General features: G+C 37.8%; 1 protein-coding gene across 6 annotated transcripts in view; it reads right to left on the reverse strand.

Moving 5' to 3' along the window:
• The window catches only part of ROCK2 (Rho associated coiled-coil containing protein kinase 2), a 168,987-nt gene that overhangs the window by 63,528 nt on the left and 83,980 nt on the right, over nt 1–21,479 (reverse strand). For all 6 annotated transcript variants that reach the window (XR_004054261.1, XM_030920827.1, XM_030920826.1 and 3 more), the window contains exon 4: nt 9,161–9,298. Coding sequence is in view for 5 of the 6 variants with exons in the window: in XM_030920827.1 (XP_030776687.1) it covers nt 9,161–9,298 (138 nt within the window). In the remaining variant the exon portion in view is untranslated. The remainder of the gene's footprint in view (nt 1–9,160; nt 9,299–21,479) is intronic.

Below are 21,479 nucleotides of genomic sequence, written 5' to 3' on the forward strand. Positions count from 1 at the left end.
TGGAATACTATTAAGCACTAAAAAGGAATGAATTATAACAAATGTTACAACATGGATGAACCTTAAAAACAGTATGCTAAGGGAAAAGTACCAGATGCAAAAGACAACATATTGTATGATTCCATTTATAAGACCTGTCTAGAAAAAGCAAATCTATAGGGACAGAAAGCATATTAATGGTTGCCTGGGGCTTAGAGGGTGATAGGAAATGTGAGTGAAGGGTACAAGTAACCACTTTGGGATGGTGGAAATGCTCTAAAATCAGATGGCAGTGGTGGTTCCACAATGCTATAAATTTCCTAAAACTCACTAAAGCATACACTTCACATAGGTGAATTTTATGCTATGCAAATTATACCTCAATAAAGTTCTATTATAAAGTTGTCTTACAAAGGTATAAAAAGTTGCATACCTCAATAAAGTTGTACAGTTATTATACCTCAATAAAATTAATTTTGGAAACTTAAATGTGCATGTTAAAATGGTAAACATAGCCACTAGAACAGAGACAGTGTATATATTTTCCATCAGAGTAAAGGCAACTCTAAATTTACCACAGCTTAAAAATAAACTTTCAAAGAATCAAGTTAATCCACAAATAATAATGTAGTTTTATTTGTAAGAGAGAAAAACTGGAAAAAACCTGAATGTCCATTAACAGATGAAGAGATAAATTGTTACATATCCCTACAAGGATATATATAATAAAAAGTAATAAAAGTAATAAAAAGGAATGAAACATTGATATACATCATGGATGAATCTCAAAACAATTCTGTGGAGTCAAATAAGCCAAATAGAATCCCTTTAAAGGGATTGAAGTTAGACTAGATACTGTAGAAGATCCATGAACTTAAGGACATAGCAAAAAACTTTACAAAATGAAGCATGCAAAGAAAAAAAGACTGGTGAAAAAAAGTATCAGTTACCTACGGGACAACATCAAACAGATTACACATGTGTAAGTGAAGTCTGAGAAAGGGGATTGGGGCTTAGGGGACAGGAACTGAGATAGAAAAAACATTTAAAGAAATAATGGCCAAACTACCTCCAAGTCTGATGAACTCTATAAACTTGTAATTCTAAGAAACTCCAATAAATAACAAGCAAGGTAAGCGAAGCTAATTAAAGTACTGTGTTACTGGTGGCAAGAATACATAAATGATGCAGTGAGATAGAGAACCCCAAAACAGATCTATTCACCGATGGATAAATGAATGACAACATAAGGAGTTAATATACACCAGTCGGGAACAGAAAGTTTTGTCAATATGTAATGTTGGAACAACTGAATATCCATATGGAAACAAAATTTAATCCTTAAATAACACTCTTTAAAAAATCCATTCTGGGCTTATCTTAGGTGCTATGGTCTGAATGTTTTGTGTTCCCATAAAATTCGTATGAAATCTTAATGATGGTGTAACACCATCATCCTAAGGTGATGGTATTAGGAGAAGGGGCTTCTGGGGAAATGCATAGGTCATGGAGGCCACTTGAGTCACCTTGTTTGCATAACAAGAAGTCAGCCCTCATAAATGGGTTTAGTGCCCTTGTAAAATAGGCCCAAAGGAGCTCATTCACCCCCTTCTACCATGTGAGGACACAGGGACAAGGTGCCATATATGACAACAGGGATTCTCACCAGACAACAAATCTGCCAGCACCTTCATCTTGGACTTCCCAGCATCTAGAACTTTGGGAAATAAAGTTCTGCTGTTTATAAGCTACTTGGTTTATGGTATTTTGTTATAGCAGCCCTAACGGACTATGACAGGACAGATTAACAGGGAAAAAATAAAAGTCAGAAAGGTAATATAGCAGAATATCTTCACGATCTTAAGGTAGGGACAAACTTTAATGAACACAAAAGGCCATTAACCATAAAAGTTTGATTAAACTTTTACTGCATTAAAATCATGAATTACTATTCATCAAAACAAACCATAAAAGGAGTCAGAAGTCAAGCCACACAGAGGGTAGAAGAGCTGAGGAAGCAAAAGAGGACTATTCACATGTGAGGATGGGTGCCATGGGATACCAAAGCCCAAGTGAGACAGAGTAGGGATGGGACTCTGCCCATTCCTTGACCTTCCTTCCAGCTAATGGCAGGAACTTGAGGAAACTAAGATAAGCAGAATCCCACCCTAAATCTTATCAAGTTGCCATACTCACTGAAGTATGATCTTGAAGAAACTAAAAAACACAGAGTCCCACCTTAAATCTTACTCAAGGTAGTTAATCCTATCGCCCATATGCACATAAGACCAGAAGAATGGCTAATCTCCACCCCTTGTCTCCTTATAATACTAAACTCCCCACCCAGGGAGGAGCTTATTCACCATTTTGTTATCATGCCATGTGTGTACTACCATGATTTCTCACTGCACCTGCACACCTTGTGCTCCACCCTGCATATGTAATGACATTCAGATATCTCATGCTTATTTATGTCATCATGGTTCTTAACAAAAAGACGTGTCCAAAAAGAGTCAGCTGGAGAACTCTCGCTCCAGTGCTGTCTCCCTGGTGCTCCAGCATCAGCCATGAATAAAGCCTTGTCTGGGACACTTTCTTGCCTCATTTCATTTTCTAGTTTCTGGGAGCCTAGGAACCTGTGGTTGGTAACAAAAACAGGGTCCAAAGGACATCCAGGCAAACGGGCAGCCTAGTGGGGGATATTACAGCTAAAAAGGATGATAAGTCAAGGGAAGACTGAGGAAATATTCAAAACTGTAAGAAAATAAATGTGATGTGGTTTGAAACTGGATCCTCCTGCTATAAAAGACATTACTGGGACACTGGTGAAAACCTGATTGGGATCTGAATATTAATGTAATGTATCAATGTTAATTTCCTCATTTTGAAGCAGCATTTTTGGTCAAAATGTAAGCGCAAGGGAAATATCCGTATTTTGAAATCTATTTAAACTTTCCAATCAAGGAGTTTCTTCCACCTAACCTTCCATTAGAAATGATTAACCTGTAACTATCAAAAGAAGAATTTTTAAATTTTCTGAAAATGCCTTCTCCAAGTGATAAATATATGCTTGAGGTCAACATTAACAGTCATAAATAATGTATGTACTCCTGATATGACAGCATGAAAATGGCACTTTAACTCTGCAGTCTTTCTCCCAAAAACCCATAACCCTAGTCTAATTAGGAAGAAAAACATCAGACAAATTCCTACAGAGGAGCATCCACATCCTACAGTATAATTCATGTACTCCTCAAAACTGTCAACATCATCAAAAACAAGGAAAGTATGAGAAACTGTCACAGCCAAGAAGAGCCTAGGAAGACACGATAATTAAATGTAATGTGGTATTCTGGATGGGATCCTGAAACAGACAAAGAACATTAGATAAAAATTTTAAAAATCTAAATAAAGACTTTAGTTTAATGTATCAATACTGGTTCATTCATACATTTGTAATAACAGGGAAAACAGCATTGGGGATAGACAGGAAGTCTATACTGTCTGCTCAATTTTTCTATAAACCTAAAACTTTAAAAAAACAATCATATGTTAGTGGATAATAATAGTATGTGGCAATACCTAGCTGTGTGAAAGGACATTTTCAAAGACGAATATGTAAAATATTTTTACACACCAGCATTAACAGATGAGTATTTGTACTTAATTTTTAAGGAATTTTTAGGAAACACTAACTGTGGACCCCAGTTGAGCAAACATCCAGAAAAGAATTTCATTCTTGTCATTAGTAGATCTGTATTTTTAAAACTGTATTATCTCTTAAATTTCATCAATAAAAACTGTGTAGAAATTTGTTTTCTCATTATATAAATACTTACACAGTATCTTCAACTTTGCCTCTTAGGTTGCAAAGCCTAAATATTTATCATCTGGCCCTTTACCAAAAAATGTTTGCAATTCCTAGCATACCTGAAATGGGATTGGCCATGGTTGGTAATTGTTGAAGTTGGGTGAACTGTACATGGGGATTCAATATACTTTTTTTTTTCTACTTTGGGATAAATTTATCGTCATACATTTTTAAAATGGAAAAATGTATCATTAGGCTGGGTGCAGTAGCTCATGTCTATAATCCCAGTGCTTTGGTAAGCAGAGATGGGAGGAATGCTTGAGGCCAGGAGTTCGAGATCAGCCTGGGCAACATAGTGAGACGCCGGTCTTCACCAAAAATGAGCCAGGGCATGGTGGTACATGCTTGCAGTACCGGCTACTTGGGAAACTGAGCTGAGAGGATTGTTTGTGCCTAGGAATTTGAGGGTTCAGTGAGCCATGACCTTGCCACTGTACTAAATACAGCCTGGGCAACAGAGTGAGACCCTGCCTCTAGAAAAAAAAAAAAAAAGAATTTTTTTTCTTGAAAGTTTTGCAAGCAAGTTCATTCAAGCCTCATGAAATGAATAGTTTACATTTTATATAAACCATACCAAAGCACAGAAAAAAGTAGTATGCTCTCCTATTATGTCTATTACAATAGTCTTACTGTAATAAGAAAAGCAAGAGCCCATGTTTAAATAATTAAAGATCAAGTCTCATTATGCACATAGATGCAAAACTACTTAACAAATTAGTAAATCAAATTCAGTATCCCACTTTAAAAAATCACATTATTGCAAATAGCATTTACTTTAAATTTTACACTTTGAAATCTTTTTCAATGTACTATAAAAGATTAGCATATTTCATTTGCTTACTAATTTATATTCCATATACATTAGCAATGAAATTCATATTCCTTATACATTGCTTGATGTATAAAAATATAAATTATTATAAATTATATATTATATAAAATTATATTATGAATTTATAAAATATAAATTATATTTTTAGGCTTAATGTATAAGGAATATAAATTATTAACAAGCATATGAAAGATGCTGAATCTCGTAAGTAATCAAGGAAGCACAACTTAACACAGTTAACACCTTATTTCTCAAGCATGTAACTAGTAAAAATTTAAAAGTTAACAATATCAAGTATTTGCTAAAACTGTGGTGAAAGAGAACATCTATTGTACAAAGATAATGTAAACTTATAAAGAGAAGTTTTTTAACAAGGCAATCTAGTGCTACCAATCAAAAAGTCAAATGTGCATACCATCTGACCTAGCAATCCCAATGCTAGGAATCTATTCTAAAGAAAATCTCACACATGCATAAAAGACAGACCTACAAGCACAGTTAATTACACATCAAGAGCACAAATGTTTAAGATAGGTCTGGAGCACCTATATCACTTTGCAAGCAAGCTATTAAAGACTATTAAGGCTTCATTAAAGGTTTCATAAACCAACCTCATTCTGATCCCACTAGTCAAAGGTACCACAATTTGAGCATCAATAAGATATTCAAAGGACTGAAACATATCAAACAGGTTTCAAGTCCATGAGTTCAAACTGATTCTCCCCCAAAACTGGTCACCCTTATTTTGAAAACTGGTAAACACAATAAAAGAATAAAGTATTTATCCTGTCCTTCCAGTATGAACTGCACCCTGAGTAACTAACAAGTAAACAGAGAAATATTTTTCTTCACAGAAGTATTCCAGTCACTATAACCAAGGAGGAACGACTGACTTGAAGTATCATTTTACAAACCTTAATAAATGATATATCAAGACACTGAGCACAAATACCTGGTAACACACCAGATAACCAGACATTAGTCTTCTTATAGGTGGCCTACGAACCTGGTCTATGAAGTAGTCCTGCACCATCCCCTTCCAAAGTGAAACCTGAATCTGATCAAGCCTCTATATCTAACAACCAATTTACAAAAATACAAGTGAGAGAGAAACATGTTAAACTACACCACAAGAAGAGATCAGCAAAACCCAGGTTTCTTCAACCTGGGGACAAAAGTAAATGAAAGAAGAGGGCTGAGAGATTTAAAAGATACACCTGAACTTAAATTTTTTTAAATGCCAAAACTAAACTAAGGTGTTTAGGGGTACACATCTGGGTGATAAAACTACAAAGGAAAGCAAGAAAGCATTTGCCATAAAAATAAGAACCCTAGAAAAACACAGCAAACTGGATAGATAAATGGCTTTAAAAAGACAAAGTCCTCTCTACCTGCAAAAAAATAAAAGTTTTTAAAATATGTCAATATTTATCTACTGAATTCAGAAATCATCCTAAGAATATATTTCCAAGAAATACAGATAGGTCCAAGATTTGACCTATTACTGTGGCTAATTTATATTAACAAAAATGAAAAGAGCTATTTCTAACAAAAGTATAGTAACTATGGGGGCATTAGTACAATTAAATATTGAATAGTCATTTAAAAATAAGAGCTGAGATTTGGAAAACGGAAATAATCCAATGAAATTAATTATAGGCATATCCGATGACTCATTAATTTCACTGCAATGTAGATCCCTAAAAGAAATGTGTGAACATATGTACCAAAATCCTTATGAAAGAATACTCAAAACAGCACTATTCATTATAGTCAAAAAGGAGAAACAACACAAATGTCCATTAAGTGATGAATGAACAAAGTGTGGTAAAACCATGTAACAGAATATTATTTAACCATAATAAGAAATTAAGTGTTGATACATGCTGCAACATGAATGAATGAATGTTAAAACATTAGGCTAGGTGAAAGATGTCACAAAAGACATACATACATGTTGTGTGACCTGATTTATCGGAAGCTTTCAGAATAGGTAAATCCATAAAGACATAAAATAGACTAGTAGTTGACAGGGGCAGGGGAGAGGCGGAATTGGGGAATAAATGCTAATTGGTCCAGGGCTTCTTTGGAGGGTGAGAAAAATGTCCTAAAATTAGGTAGTAGTGATGGTTGTACAATTCTGTGAAAATATTCAAAATCATTGAATAAAACAATAAATAAGTCAGTCACTTTCACAAGTTTTCCTAAAAAGTAAAACATTTTATACACATAAATATAACGGTGCATGGAATGTTGTTCTTTACCAAGAGAGATAAGCATATAAAGGCCACAATTATAATCGGATTTACTTCTTCAATTGTACTGTGTTTCACTATTGGTTTGCTTCCTCAGATCCAGTATCCCAATTACCTCAATAATCAGCAGACTTTCTTCTATCTCAATTAATTATTTATAAAGGTTCACACAGCAGATTTAAAGATCAAAGAGTATCAATTTATGAAATAACTAGAAATGGCAATCTGGTACTATGAAAGCGATTTAAAGCTACAAGTGAAACAAATACTTCATTGCAATCATTCTTTAATCAGATAAATTATCATGGTATATAGGCCGGGCACAGGGGCTCATGCCTGTAATCCCAGCACTTTGGGAGGTCAAGGCAGGTGGATCACCTAGGGTGAGGAGCTCAAGACCAGCCTGGCTAACATGGTGAGACCCCATCTCTCTACTAAAAATACAAAAATTAGCCAGGCGTGGTAGTGAGAACCCGTAATCCCAGCTACTCGGGAGGCTGAGGCAGGAGAATCGCTTGAATCCAGGAAGCGGAGGTTGCAATGAGCAGAGATCATGCCAATGCACTCCAGTCTGGGTGACAGAGGGAGACTCCATCTCAAGGGGAAAAAAAAATATCATGGTATAGAATTTACCATAAAAGTTTTAGTTTTGCTGTACATATCAGAATTTCTATTCACTGCCTACAATTTTAAAAAACAGCGGGGGAGGGAGCAGCAGTGAGGATCAACCTTATGAAAAAGTAACAGTAATGAGCTTCTAAACAACATGGTCAAAAGTGGGGTTTTTTTGGCGGGGAGGGGTGGGGATCTGAACTGCCTTCCACAAGCAAGGTATCAAACTCCCAGATCATTTAAGCATTCTGAACAAGAACTGGTATATACCTAATCTTACTCATGATACTTGTTCAAAAATGCTTGCAGATTTAGATACTAGCATAAAAAAATTTTTTAGAGAAACAAAGCTAGAGAGAAATATAATAGTAAAGAAGGCAAAGGCCAGGTGCGGAGGCTCACGTCTGTAATCCCAGCACTTTGGGAGGCTAAGGCAGGCAGATCACTTGAGGTCTGCAGTTCGAGACCAGTCTGGCCAACACGGCGAAACCCCATGTCTACTAAAAATGCAAAAATTAGCCGGCCACAGTGGCAGGTGCCTGTAGTCTCAGCTATTCGAGAGACTGCGGCAGGAGAACAGCTTGAACCTGGGAAGCAGAGGATGCAGTGAACAGAGATTGCAACACTGCACTCCAGTCTGGGCAACAGAGCAAGACTTCATCTCAAAAAAAAAAAAAAAAGAATGAAGGCAAAGCAGAAACTTAAATTCCTTAACCCACAGTCAAATAAAAGGCAAAATTAGGAGCCATAATATTATAATATTGTAGAATTTTCTAAATGTTTATTGTAGGAAGTTTTTTTGTTTTGTTTTTCTTTTCAAGATAGACTGATAAATGTAACATAAACTTCTTTTTTTTTGAGACGGAGTCTAGCTCTGTCACCCAGGGTGGAGTGCAGTGGCACAATCTCGGCTCACTGTAACCTCCGCCTCCCGGGTTCAAGCGATTCTCCTGCCTCAGCCTCCCAAGTAGCTGGAATTACAGGTGCGTGCCACCATGCCTGCCTAATTTTTTGTATTTTTAGCAGAGACAGGGATTCATTGTGTTAGCCATGATGGTCTCAATCTCCTGACCTCGTGATCCACCTGCCTCAGCCTCCCGAAGTGCTGGGATTACAGGTGTGAGCCCCTGCACCTGGCCATAAAAACTTTTTTTTTTAATTATTATATTTTAAGTTCTAGGGTACATGTGTACAATGTGCAGGTTTGTTACATATGTATACAATGTGCCATGTTGGAATATTAATATGTGTATATCCTCCCAGATGATTCAATGAATTTACTACGTTCCTACTATGTAAATCACAAGAATAAGTGGGTATGAAATAATGGCATACTGGTATTTGAGCCAATTCTTTATAAAAGAATTAAGAAGAAAAAGTTGTAAGTAATACTTGCCTCCATACAACAATTTAAGTAAGTATTACATGTCATATCTATGTGGACATACTGTTTTGGAACATTAAACAAATGTTCTGAATCAAATCTCCCAAAAATAACTGCACTGTTACTACGTAAATGAAGCATAAGACTTGGTACACAAAAATCAACTCATGAATAATAAAGCACTCATTAATAAAAAGAAATAAACTTATAAAAGTTAGTATGCTTACCTGAACCACCCAGGGGCTATTGGCAAAGGCCATAATATCTCTTTCTTCCCAAAAAAAGGCAGAATCTGATCTTTTTATCATTTCAAACTTACTAAGAAGCTTCATAGCATAAACCTTCTGCGATGCCTTATGACGAACCTGTTTTTTTAAAACACAAAAATTAATACTTCAATGTTGTAAGAGAAAGGTAAATAGATGATACTATAATGCTATTATTAAAGACTTCAGTTAAAAAAAATGGTCCTTAGCTAATAAAAAGGAAAAGTAAAACATTTTTAATGAAAGAAACAAAGGAGAACATTTCTAACAACCTAAGTATTTCATGAAATATGTAATACTTTTAAACACTGAATTCAATATACAGCTCTCTCATTTCAACTAAATGAAGGTAAATTCACGAAGCTTCATTCTCTCATATTAGTTAAGCTAACCAATTTTAAGAATGAGATATTGTTAAATAAGAAACTTAAAAGATACGTCTACTGAAAAAAACCATTTACGTAAGTAGTCTGAAACATCAATGTACACATATCCCTCACTATCTGCCCGTAAGAACCTAATAAATTTAGATATCAAGGGATAACTATGATTTTGTTAAGTCACTCTTATTTCTCTTTAGGTGCCCTAATTAAAGGTTTTCTTTTGTTTTGTTTGTTTGTTTTAAGGAAAAAAAATACTACCAACAATGAAGTCCTTTAACCAATTCCTATGTTTCCGATTAGACTGCAAATTCCATAAATGCAAGAAGATTGTCTAGTTTTGACCACCTTTTTAATTCCAAGAACATAGCAAACTGTCCACCAGGGTGCCAATAAATATTTAATGAATGATTATAACAGCTAACATTTATTGGGTAAGTAACAACTGTTAACACTAATGCTTGGGTGTCTAATAGGATGCCTAAAACTGAAACTCCTAATCTTCACCCCTGAATTTATTCCTCCCACAGTTATTCCCCATTTCAGTAAATGGCAGCTTCATCCTTCTAGTTGCTCTAGCTAAAAAAACCTTTGGCACCTCATTTTCTCTCAAACAGCTTATCAAATTTATCAGTAAATCCTGTCAGTTCTACCTCCGAGTAGTTTCAGAATCCAACCATTTCTAACTACCTCCACTGATACCACCCTGGTTCAACATCTTTTATTTCAATTACCAACTTGTTTCCCTGCTGTCACTCTCTCTTATCCACAGCCTAGTCTCCATTCTGAAACACAAACCATTTCCTGTCACTCCCCTGCTTAAAACCTCCTACCAGATTCCCATATCATCTCTGCATGTTCCCTCTGCCTGAAATCCTGCTGTAGCTGGCTCAATCCTTCACTTCCTTAAATCCCTGTTCAAATCCTGCCTTCTCAATGAGGTCTACTCTGATCAATCTACTTAAACTTTCAGCTCACTATCCCCTTCTACTGCCAGCATATTCCATATTCGCTCACCATCCTCTTCTGCTGCCAGCATATTCCATATTCCATTCTCTGTGTCATGTTTTTGCTACATCGCACTTATTACCACCTTACATCCCATTTTTAACTTATTTATCACCCACTTCTCAGCACCAGAATATAAACCCAATGAAGGCAAGGATTTCTGTGTTTGGTTCAATGTTTAATCCCCATTGTCTAGCATAATGTCTGGCACATAATAACCTTTCAATAAATATTTGCTGAAAGAACAGATTTACTAAGTACTCGGCATGTGCCAGGCACTGTGTGTTCTGATGCATATATTATTTTACTTAATCTTCATTCCCAGTGAGGATATTATTTCCCCATACTGCAAACGGGAAATCTGAGGCACAGAGACATTAAACTGCCCAAGGTCTATATAGATAGTAAGTAGAATTAACTCAAGATGGATTAAAGACTTAAATGTAAGACCTAAAACCATAAAAACCCTAGAAGAAAACCTAGGCAATACCATTCAGGACACAGGTATGGGCAAAGACTTCATGACTAAAACACCAAAAGGAATGGCAACAAAAGCCAAAATTGACAAATAGGAACTAATTAAACTAAACAGTTTCTGCACAACAAAAGAAACTATCATCACAGTGAACAAGTAACCTACAGAATGGGAGAACATTTTTGCAATCTATCCAGCTGACAAAGGGCTAATACCCAGAACCTACAAGGAACTTAAACAAATTTACAAGAAAAAACAACTCAATCAAAAAGTGGGCGAAGGATATGAACAGACACTTCTCCAAAGAAGACATTTATGCAGCCAACAAACATGAAAAAAAGCTCATCACCTCTGTTCATTAGAGAAATGCAAATCAAAACCACAACGAGATACTACCTTATACCAGTTAGAAAGGCGATCATTAAAAAGTCAGGAAACAATAGATGCTGGAGAGGATGTGGAGAAATAGAACACTTTTACACTGTTGGTGGGAGTGTAAATTAAACCACTGTGGACGACAGTGTGGCAATTCCTCAAGGATCTAGAACCAGAGGCCAGACGCGGTGGCTCATGCCTGTAATCCCAGCACTTTGGGAGGCTGAGGCGGGCAGATCACCTGAAGTCAGGCATTCGAGACCAGCCTGGCCAACATGGTGAAATCACATTTCTACTAAAAATACAAAAATTAGCTGGGCACGGTGGTGCATGCCTGTAATCCCAGGTCCTTGGGAGACTGAGGCAGGAGAATCACTTGAAGCCAGGTGGCTGAGGCTGTAGTGAGCCAAGATCGCACCACTGCACTCCAGCCTGGGTGGGAAAAAAAAAAAAAAAAAAAAGATCTAGAACCAGAAAAAACATTTGACCCAGCAATCCCATTACTTGGTATATACCCAAAGGATTATAAACCATTCTACTATAAAGACACATGCACATGTATGTTTATTGCAGCACTGTTCATAATAGCAAAGACTTGGAACCAACCCAAATGCCCAACAATGATAGACTGGATAAACAAAATGTGGCACATATACACCATGGAATACTATGCAGCCATAAAAAAGGATGAATTCATGTCCTTTGCAGGGACATGGATGAAGCTGAAAACCATCATTCTCAGCAAATTAACACAGGAACAGAAAAACAAACACCGCAGGTTCTCACTCATAAGTGGGAGTTGAACAGTGAGAACACATGGACACAGGGAGGGGAACATCACACACCAGTGCCTGTCAGGGGGTGAGGGGCCAGAGGAGGGATAGCATTAGGAGAAATGTAGATGATGGGTTGGTGGATGCAGCAAACCACAATGGCACATGTATACCTATGTAACAAAGCTGCACATTCTGCACATGTATTCCAGAACTTAAAGTATTATAACAATAATAATAATAATAATAATAATAAAAGATTTAAAGTTAATCTGCAGGTAGAATCTATATTATTTCTACACATGTTATGCACACAATTAGGATGATTTTCCCAAACAGGGCTAGATTACATCTGCCAACCCAGTATTCCATCCAGTTGGTGTTCCTTTTTATTCAGAGTACACCAGTTTTTGTATAAAATTATGTGGTTACCCTATTCCAGGATGGAAGAAAGAAGATAAGAAGAAATCAAGCTCCTAACCACTGTCTACAGGGTCCTAAATGATCTAGCCTATGTCCACCTTCTCAACTTAAATCTTGTCATTTTCTTCCGCTTGTTCATACTTCAGACACATTTATCTTCTTTCAGTTCCTCTAATACAACAAAACTTTCCTCAGGATCTTTATGGGTACTGGAAAGGTATTTAAAAACCCAACATAGTACCTAATTCAACTATTCCCATAAGGACACTACCTCCTTATCCATTCAGTTTAAATATAAAACTCCTCAAAGAGATCTTCTCTGACCACCCTAACTAAACTAGGAACTCACTGTTCTCAACTATAGAACCCTGTTTGTTTTCTTCCTGGTAGATACCATAATTTGTAATTTTTGATGTTGTTTCTTTGTATTTATTGCCTGTCTCCCATAGTGGAATGTAAATTCAACAAGGATGGGGATCATGCACATCTATTTTGTTCTCCCTTATACTCCTAGTGCCAAGTACAATGCCAGCAATGGCAATAAAACAGGCATTCACTAAACATTTAATGACTGAAGTAATATCTGCAAAAATTTATTTTACAAGTGGCCACACCATTAATTTCCAGTTTTAAAAATGATTCAGGGCCGGGCGCGGTGGCTCACACCTGTAATCCCAACACTCTGGGAGGCCGAGGCAGGCAGATCACAAGGTCAGGAGATCGAGACCATCCTGGCTAACACACTGAAACCCCGTCTCTACTAAAAATACAAAAAAAAAATATAGCCAGGCGTGGTGGCGGGCGCCTGTAGTGACAGCTACTCAGGAGGCTGAGGCAGGAGAATGGCGTGAACCCTGGAGGCGGAGCTTGCAGTGAGCCCAGATCACACCACTGCACTCCAGCCTGGGGCGACAGAGCGAGACTAAGTCTCAAAAAAAAAAAAAAAAAAAAATTCAGCAGGTAATATTTCTAGTTATCTTTTGTCAAATAGCATCCACATGTATAGTTAATACTTCCATTGATGAAAATAAGATAAACCAAAGATACGGTAGTGTCTTCCCCAGAGGAGACAGGGAAGAACCATGACACTTATCAGATACTCTATAAAGTGCAATAAAATTTTAGAAAATCATTAAAATGCTATGCCTCTTTAATAGAGAAAGTTTTGTTCCCCCTCCAATAAAAGCCAGGCACAAAATTTTATTTGGGGAATGGGTTTGAACAAATCACTAATGGAAAATACAAGTAAGTCTCAGGATGACACAATAAATTTATATACTCAGAATCATGCACTTCTGGCTATGACGAAGTAATTGGTACCAGCTAGCCCTCCCATTGTAAACAACCATCAAAAATGACAAAACACACGAGGCAACTGTATTCAGGTTTTGTAAAATAAACACAAGACTGTAATTCCCGAGAGAAGAGAAACTCACCAAGTCAACATCATAATTGCCCAGAAACTCTGATAAAAGTCAATATTGCAACCAGTGTACAGCATGTAATTGTATGTTTCTCCTGAGTTGAGGAGGCAGAGATCAGAGTTTAAAACAAATGAAGCAGCTAAATTATTCTGGGCAAGAAACTGGAAGCTAAGGAGAGGAGATCCCTAGAAGTCACATGCGTGTACCTGGCTAAAGGTTGGGCTACCCAGAGAGAAAGTAGTCCAGGTTTACTAGAGACCAACTGCTTTGGGGTTATGGTAAAACACAAACACTAGAGGTTAAGTGGCACTGGAAGAACACAGGATTTCCAGACAAGCAAAAGTAGAGAAGGGCAGGTGTGGTAGCTCACGCCTGTAATCCCAACACTTTGGGAAGCTGAGGCAGGAGGACTGCTTGAGCCCAAGAGTTCGAGACAGCCTGGGCAACATAGTGAGACCCTGTCTCTTTAAAAAAAAAAGAAAAAAAAAGAAAAAAGAGAGAGAGAAATCTTGCTAATTTCTTGGACATTCAGCTGACACATCTTACGAAAAAGAACCAGGCTCTAAAGTAAGACCTACTCTAGTACTAACCTAACAAAACCTAATATTAAAACCTAAAAGATTCAAAGGGAAACACAGTTTGGAGGTTGCATCCTACTAATTTAAAAGAACTTGGGGGCCGGGTGTAGTGGCTCACGCCTGTAATCCCTGCAATTTGGGAGGCCGAGGAGGGCGGATCACGAGGTCAGGAGATTGAGACCATCCTGGCTAACATGGTGAAACCCCGTCTACTAAAAATACAAAAAATTAGCTGGGCATGGTGGCAGGCGCCTGTAGTCCCAGCTACTTGGGAGGCTGAGGAAGGAGAATGGCATGAACCCAGGAGGCAGAGCTTGCAGTGAGCTGAGATCGCACCACTGCACTCCAGCCTGGGCGACAGAGCGAGACTCCATCTCAAAAAAAAAAAAAAAAAGAACTTGGGAAATAACTTGATCTTTCCAAAAGTGTAAAACTAAGCCTGCAAGAGTTAAGGATGAACAGCAAGTAACTGGACAGCCTATCAGAATGAAAATCAATAGCATTCAAAGAAAAATAACAAAACTCCAGAGTTTCCACCATACATCCACAAGGTACAGTATATAATTTAAAAATTAGTAGACAGGCAGGCCGGGCGCGGTGGCTCAAGCCTGTAATCCCAGCACTTTGGGAGGCTGAGACGGGCGGATCACGAGGTCAGGAGATCGAGACCATCCTGGCTAACACAGTGAAACCCCGTCTCTACTAAAAAATACAAAAAACTAGCCGGGCGTGGTGGCGGGCGCCTGTAGTCCCAGCTACTCGGGAAGCTGAGGCAGGAGAATGGTGTAAACCCGGGAGGCGGAGCTTGCAGTGAGCTGAGATCCGGCCACTGCACTCCAGCCTGGGCGACACAGCGAGACTCCGTCTCAAAAAAAAAAAAAAAATTACTAGACAGGCAAAAAGGAAAATGCGACTTATCGTCAAGAAAAAAGCAGTCAATAGAAAATGGCCCCAAAAGATGTTAGATTCAACTGACAAATACTTAAAAATAGCTCTTATAAATATGTTCAAAGAACTAAGGGAAAATATATTAACGAAATAAAATATAGTCTTAATGAGTGAATAGAAGTAAATATCAACAGAAAAATGGAAACTAGGCCAGTGCAGTGGCTCACACCTGTAATCCCAGCACTTTGGAAGGCTAAGATGGGTGGATCACTTAAGGTCAGGAGTTCGAGATCAGCCTTGCCAACACATGAAACCCCGTCTCTACTAAAAATACAAAAATTAGCCGGGCATGGTGGTGTGCACCTGTAATCTCAGCTACTCGGGAGACTGAGGCAGGGGAATTGCTTAAACCTGGGAGACAGAGGTTGCAGTGAGCTGAGATGGTGCCACTGCACTCCATGCACTCCAGCCTGGATGACAGTACACGATTCTGTCTCAAAAAAAAAAAAAAAAAAAAAAAAAGGAAACTATATGGAAGTCAGTGAACTTGAACACAAATCAATCTGAAAAATAATGACAAAATGAATAAATGAAAATGAAGAGACTTGGGATTCCAATACCATTTTAAACAATCTAAAATATGTGTAATTATAAATGGATTAAATACTCCAATTAATAAACATAAATTATAAAAACTGATTAAAAAGCAATTATAGTTCACATACTTATATATGATGATTATATATTGATATGGTTTGGATTTGTATCCCCACCCAAATCTCAGGTCAAATTGTAATCCCCAGTGTTGGAGGAAGGGCCTAGACGGAGGTGACTGGATCATGGGGGAGGGACTTCCCCCTTGTTGTTCTCCTGATAGTGAGTTCTCATGAGATCTGGTTGTTAAAAGTGTGTGGCATTCTCCCTCTTTGTTCTCTTCCTTCTCCTCTGGCCACGTAAGACGTGCTTGCTTCCCTTTCACCTTCTGCCAGGATTGTAAATTTCCTGAGGCCCCCCAGCCACGCTTCCTGTACAGCCTGCAGAATTGTGAGTCAATTAAACCTCTTTTATGAATTATCCAGTCTCTCAGGTAGTTCTTTACAGCAATATGAGAATGGACTCATATATATATCCAATATACATATTAGATATAAATATATACCTAAGTCATATAGTTTATGAGGCCAAATGAGTTGAAAACAAATGAATGCAGAAAAATATACCATGTAAACTGCAAGGGTAAGAAAGTTGGCATATAAATAATAAAGCAGACTTCAAGGCAAACAGTATTATAAAATGAGATAAAGAAGTCAATTCAGATAAAAGAGGAAGTTAATTATGGAGGCATAACCATTCTAATTACACATGTATCTTCAATAAACGAGCCTGAAAATTAATAACATAAAAACAGAACTAAGAAAGAAACAAACCTATAGCTTCAGTTGGAAATGTTAATACCCATGGTCTTAGTTTAGGTTGTTCGGAGGTTGAATTATACCCCAACCAAAATTTTTAATGCAGGGATAATAGGCTAGGGCCTCTCAGTATTTGATAGAACAAGTAAACAAAACATCAGTATGGATATAAAGAAAATAGAGCCCAAAATGAAAACTGCCTAAACAAATTATAATTACAAAGATTATATTAATAGATTACATCACTTCTCGTTTTAAAATATTTTGCAATTTGGGAGGTTAGCCTAAGCAGTTAGCGGTAGAGGAGCAGGGGCTGGTACGCGTTGGGTGGCGAGAGCCTCATGGCGGAGGAAGAGAGCGACCAAAAGGCCGAACGCCTCGGAGAAGAGCTCGTGGCCACTGTGGAGTCCCTGCTGGGTCCTGTGGGGCTTAGAGGTGCAGGCGACAGCAGAGGCGGTGCTGGCAGCGGCAGCTGCGGTGGCTGCGTGATCAGCAGTCGGGGTTATTGCCGACGCTTCTGTCAGGTGGTTGAAGATGATGCTGGAAGATGGCAGGTCCCTTTGCCACAGCTTCAGGTTCTTCAGACTGTACTTTGTTGTTTTACAACATTCCCAGATGAATGTGAGCACATACAATACGTTTTGAGTAGCCTTGCTGTGAGTTTCTTCGAGTTGCTGCTATTCTTTGGAAGAGGTGAGTTTTATGAAGAGCCCTTAAAGGATATTCTTGGGTCATTCCAGGAATACCAGAATCACCTCCGCAGATATGGAAATGTGAATCTGGAACTGGTGACTCCAATCATTAGAGATGGTGGCCCATGGGAAAATCCAGCGTTGCAAGCTGTCCTTAAAGCTCAGCCAGCACCTCAGGAGATAGGTACTTCAGGAGATTCGAAATCAAACCAACATTTGTAATAAGCAAATACATTTTCATTTACTAACTAGAGCAGTAATAGTGATTTTTCTTCATTTTATAACACTGAATAATGGAGTGATGTATTTTCAAGTGAAAAGTGTTTGGCCGGGCGCGGTGGCTCAAGCCTGTAATCCCAGCACTTTGGGAGGCCGAGACGGGCGGATCATGAGGTCAGTAGATCGAGACCATCCTGGCTAACACGGTGAAACCCAGTCTCTACTAAAAAATACAAAAAACTAGCTGGGCGAGGTGGCGGGCGCCTGTAGTCCCAGCTACTCCGGAGGCTGAGGCAGGAGAATGGCGTAAACCCGGGAGGCGGAGCTTGCAGTGAGCTGAGATCCGGCCACTGCACTCCAGCCCGGGTAACAGAGCCAGACTCCGTCTCAAAAAAAAAAAAAGAAAGAAAAGTGTTTGTTTTTCTAACCTGGCCCACAGTGATCTCTGACACCAGGTTTGGTACATTTATTTATGGTAATAGAAATTCTGAGTGGTAACACATCTATTAGATATTATTTATTTACAGAGAGTGTATTTTTGTCACTTCAGTTATATTTTTAAAATCTGTTTAAGTAGGCACTTTTTTTTTTTTTTAAAGAAACAAAAACGCCACTTTTCATGAAAGCACATGGAATCTCCCTTCCCTTACACAGGAAACTCCATGAGGGCTGGAACTGTGAATTTTTGTCACACTACTGCATAGCTAGCCCAGTGCTTGGTACAGAATAGGCGCTTAATATAAGTATTTGTTGGTTGGTTGAGTGAATGACCACATGGTGAATGCATGAGTGAATAAGTGACTGACTGAATGAATAAATTTGAATTTCAAATACTCTAGAGCAGTATTCCCAAACTTCATGCATTAGAAGTATTGTCTCATACCCTTACTACCTGCCTATTTCTTTGATATCACCTCCTGTCCAATCTGATTTAACAGTGGTCCTTTGTAAGCCAAAATTTCCTTTCAAGGCAGGAGACTTTGTCAACTGCTCTTAATTCTTTTTTAAAATGTTCCCCATATTATTCCTGAACCCCAGAACATTTTGGATGACCAAAACTGTACAATGTAAGCTCAGGAATAGTGAATAAGCACAAAAGTGTAGAAAACATTTAAAAGTGTGGAGAGAGCCTATGGAGTTCAAGTTATGAGACAGTCAAGAGGAAAAAAACAAGACCTCCCAACCCTGGAACCAGTTAGACCTTGGTTTGGTGAGAAAGACACTTCATACCATAGATTTTGTTGAGCAGGTTATTTCTGTTAGTCCCAGGTTGAGAGGTCAGGGTGGGTTGTGAATGCAGTTGAGTGGAGGAGGAGCTGTGAAGGGATGGGAGGTGGGACAAGACTAGGAGGGTAGAGCTAAAGTATACATGACAGTGTTACGAAGAACCCAAGGGGTAAAGAGGACACCGGTGTTTGATGTGTGGATCTTGGAAAGGGATAAAAAAAAAAAAAAAAAAAAAAAAAAAAAAAAACCTGAAAAGGGAGAAAGTTGGAGCTGAGGAGGAAGAGTTGGATATTACTAAAGAAATATGAAGAGTCAAATATAGGAAAGGCAAGGGTGACAGACTGGAGGAAATTATGAGGAGACTACATGTGCCCAGAAGGGAAGGAGCTAGACAAAAAACTTAAAGAGAAGTGAGGACAGGGGAGAAGAAAGTTTGAGCTTTTAAGGGAGATTTAGGCTTCACTACATAGGATCTGGAATAAACCTGTTGTTGGTTGGTCTGTGGGCTGATGGCCTTTTAGGCTGGGAATTACATTAAAATAATAAATATTCCTTTGATACCTATACTAGCATACCTCACACTTTGGGAAAAGCTGCTCTACAGCCTTATTTAAATGAATGACTTTTCCCTAGTTGGTGATCATTAGGGTAAAGACCAGACTGAAGTTATCTTTGCATTTACTATACAAATCAGTGTTTGCATTATCATATACTATAAACGGAATTGCAAGACAAATGTTTAAGCCAAAATAAAACATTCATAAGCACTTTGGAAGCTACTGATTAAATGTGAGTAATTAAAATACTTCTGGATTCAAAATCATACAAATATGGGTTCCAGTTCCTGCACTGCCACTTAATTCTTTGTCCTTGGGCAAGTCATTTGACCTCTCTGAGACTCAGTTTTGCAATCTATAAAGCTAGTATCACAATACCCATCATAAAGTTGTTGTTAGGTTTAAATAAGTTTACCTAGCTAATGGTGTTTATACATTTTAAAATTGTATAAAAGTATTAATTAGTAATTATCCTTAGTGACACACAAATCTATATTAATAAGCACTCCTATTTGGCACTACTTTTGGATTAATTTTATCTCTAAAGTATACTTTTCTTGTGAAAAAAAATTTTCAAATTTGACGGATTACAATATACAGTAACTGTATATGACAAGAATCCTAAATGCAAAGAGCCAAATAAGTAATGACAAGAATCATGGCTTACATCCATCTTCTATATTAAATGACCAAGCTGGAGTAACAATTCCTTTGATTTGTATAGTGTTGTAAAAATTATAGGATACTGAAAATAAATGCACAGGAAAGGAATATGAAAACACAGGTGGGGAGTGGGAAATTAAGGAATCAATTATCCTAGACTTGAAACTAGAAAACCCTCTTACAGCAGATAGATTTGTGTTCAATTAGCAGGTTATCTCAAATAATCATTCCAGTAATGTTGTTAAATATAGTTTAAAATATGTCAACAGTGTTAAAAAGAAGTTGCTTAGGCTGGGTGTGGTGGCTCACGCCTGTAATCCCAGCACTTTGGGAGGCTGAGGCGGGTGTATCATCTGAGGTCAGGAGTTCCAGACCAGCCTGACCAATATGGCAAAACCCCATCTCTACTAAAAACACAAAAATTAGCTGGATGTAGTGGCAGGTGCCTGTGATTCCAGCTACTCAGGAGGTTGAGGCAGGAGAATTGCTTGAACCTGGGGGGTAGAGGTTGCAGTGAGCCAAGATCACGCCATTGCACTCCAGCCTGGGTGACAGAGTGAGACTCTGTCTCAAAAAATAAAAATTAAAAAAAAAAAAAAAAAAGGAGTTGCTAACATAGTCCTTCTTCTATATATATTTACACCACTCTTCAAATCTTCACTTACTTTAAGAACAAATCAAATTTTGAATGCTTCCTAACTTCATTAGAGAAAGCAATCCATACAACATTAAGAGCCAATTAATTTATACAATATTATTACCTATGCTTGACTCAGAACATGACAAGAACAGTTTTTAAACTTCTGCTAAAAAGATATCAACAGAAGCTAAAATATATTTGTCAGCTGGTAGAAAACAGTTAAATATTTAAACTAGCAATATTTACATATGAGATAACTAAACAGAAAAATAAATATACCTAGAAGGAAAAAGATACTCATTCATATAAAATAAAATCACACAAGGTAGGAATACGATGGCTTTTGAATACGAGAAAAATGCTGACTGACTGCACTTTTGGTGATTCTTCATGTAAAACTGCTCCCCTCTATGTGTTTCCACAGCACTTAAAATAATCTATTACTTGTGAACATGTCTACTTCATAAGCTCCTTTAGGAAGATAACACATACTTTTATTTGTGAGACTGCGTAGTGGTTGGCACAATGCTAAATTGACTAATTCAA

The sequence above is a fragment of the Rhinopithecus roxellana genome, chromosome 17 (assembly GCF_007565055.1).
Source record: "Rhinopithecus roxellana isolate Shanxi Qingling chromosome 17, ASM756505v1, whole genome shotgun sequence".
Classification (NCBI taxonomy): Eukaryota; Metazoa; Chordata; class Mammalia; order Primates; family Cercopithecidae; genus Rhinopithecus; species Rhinopithecus roxellana.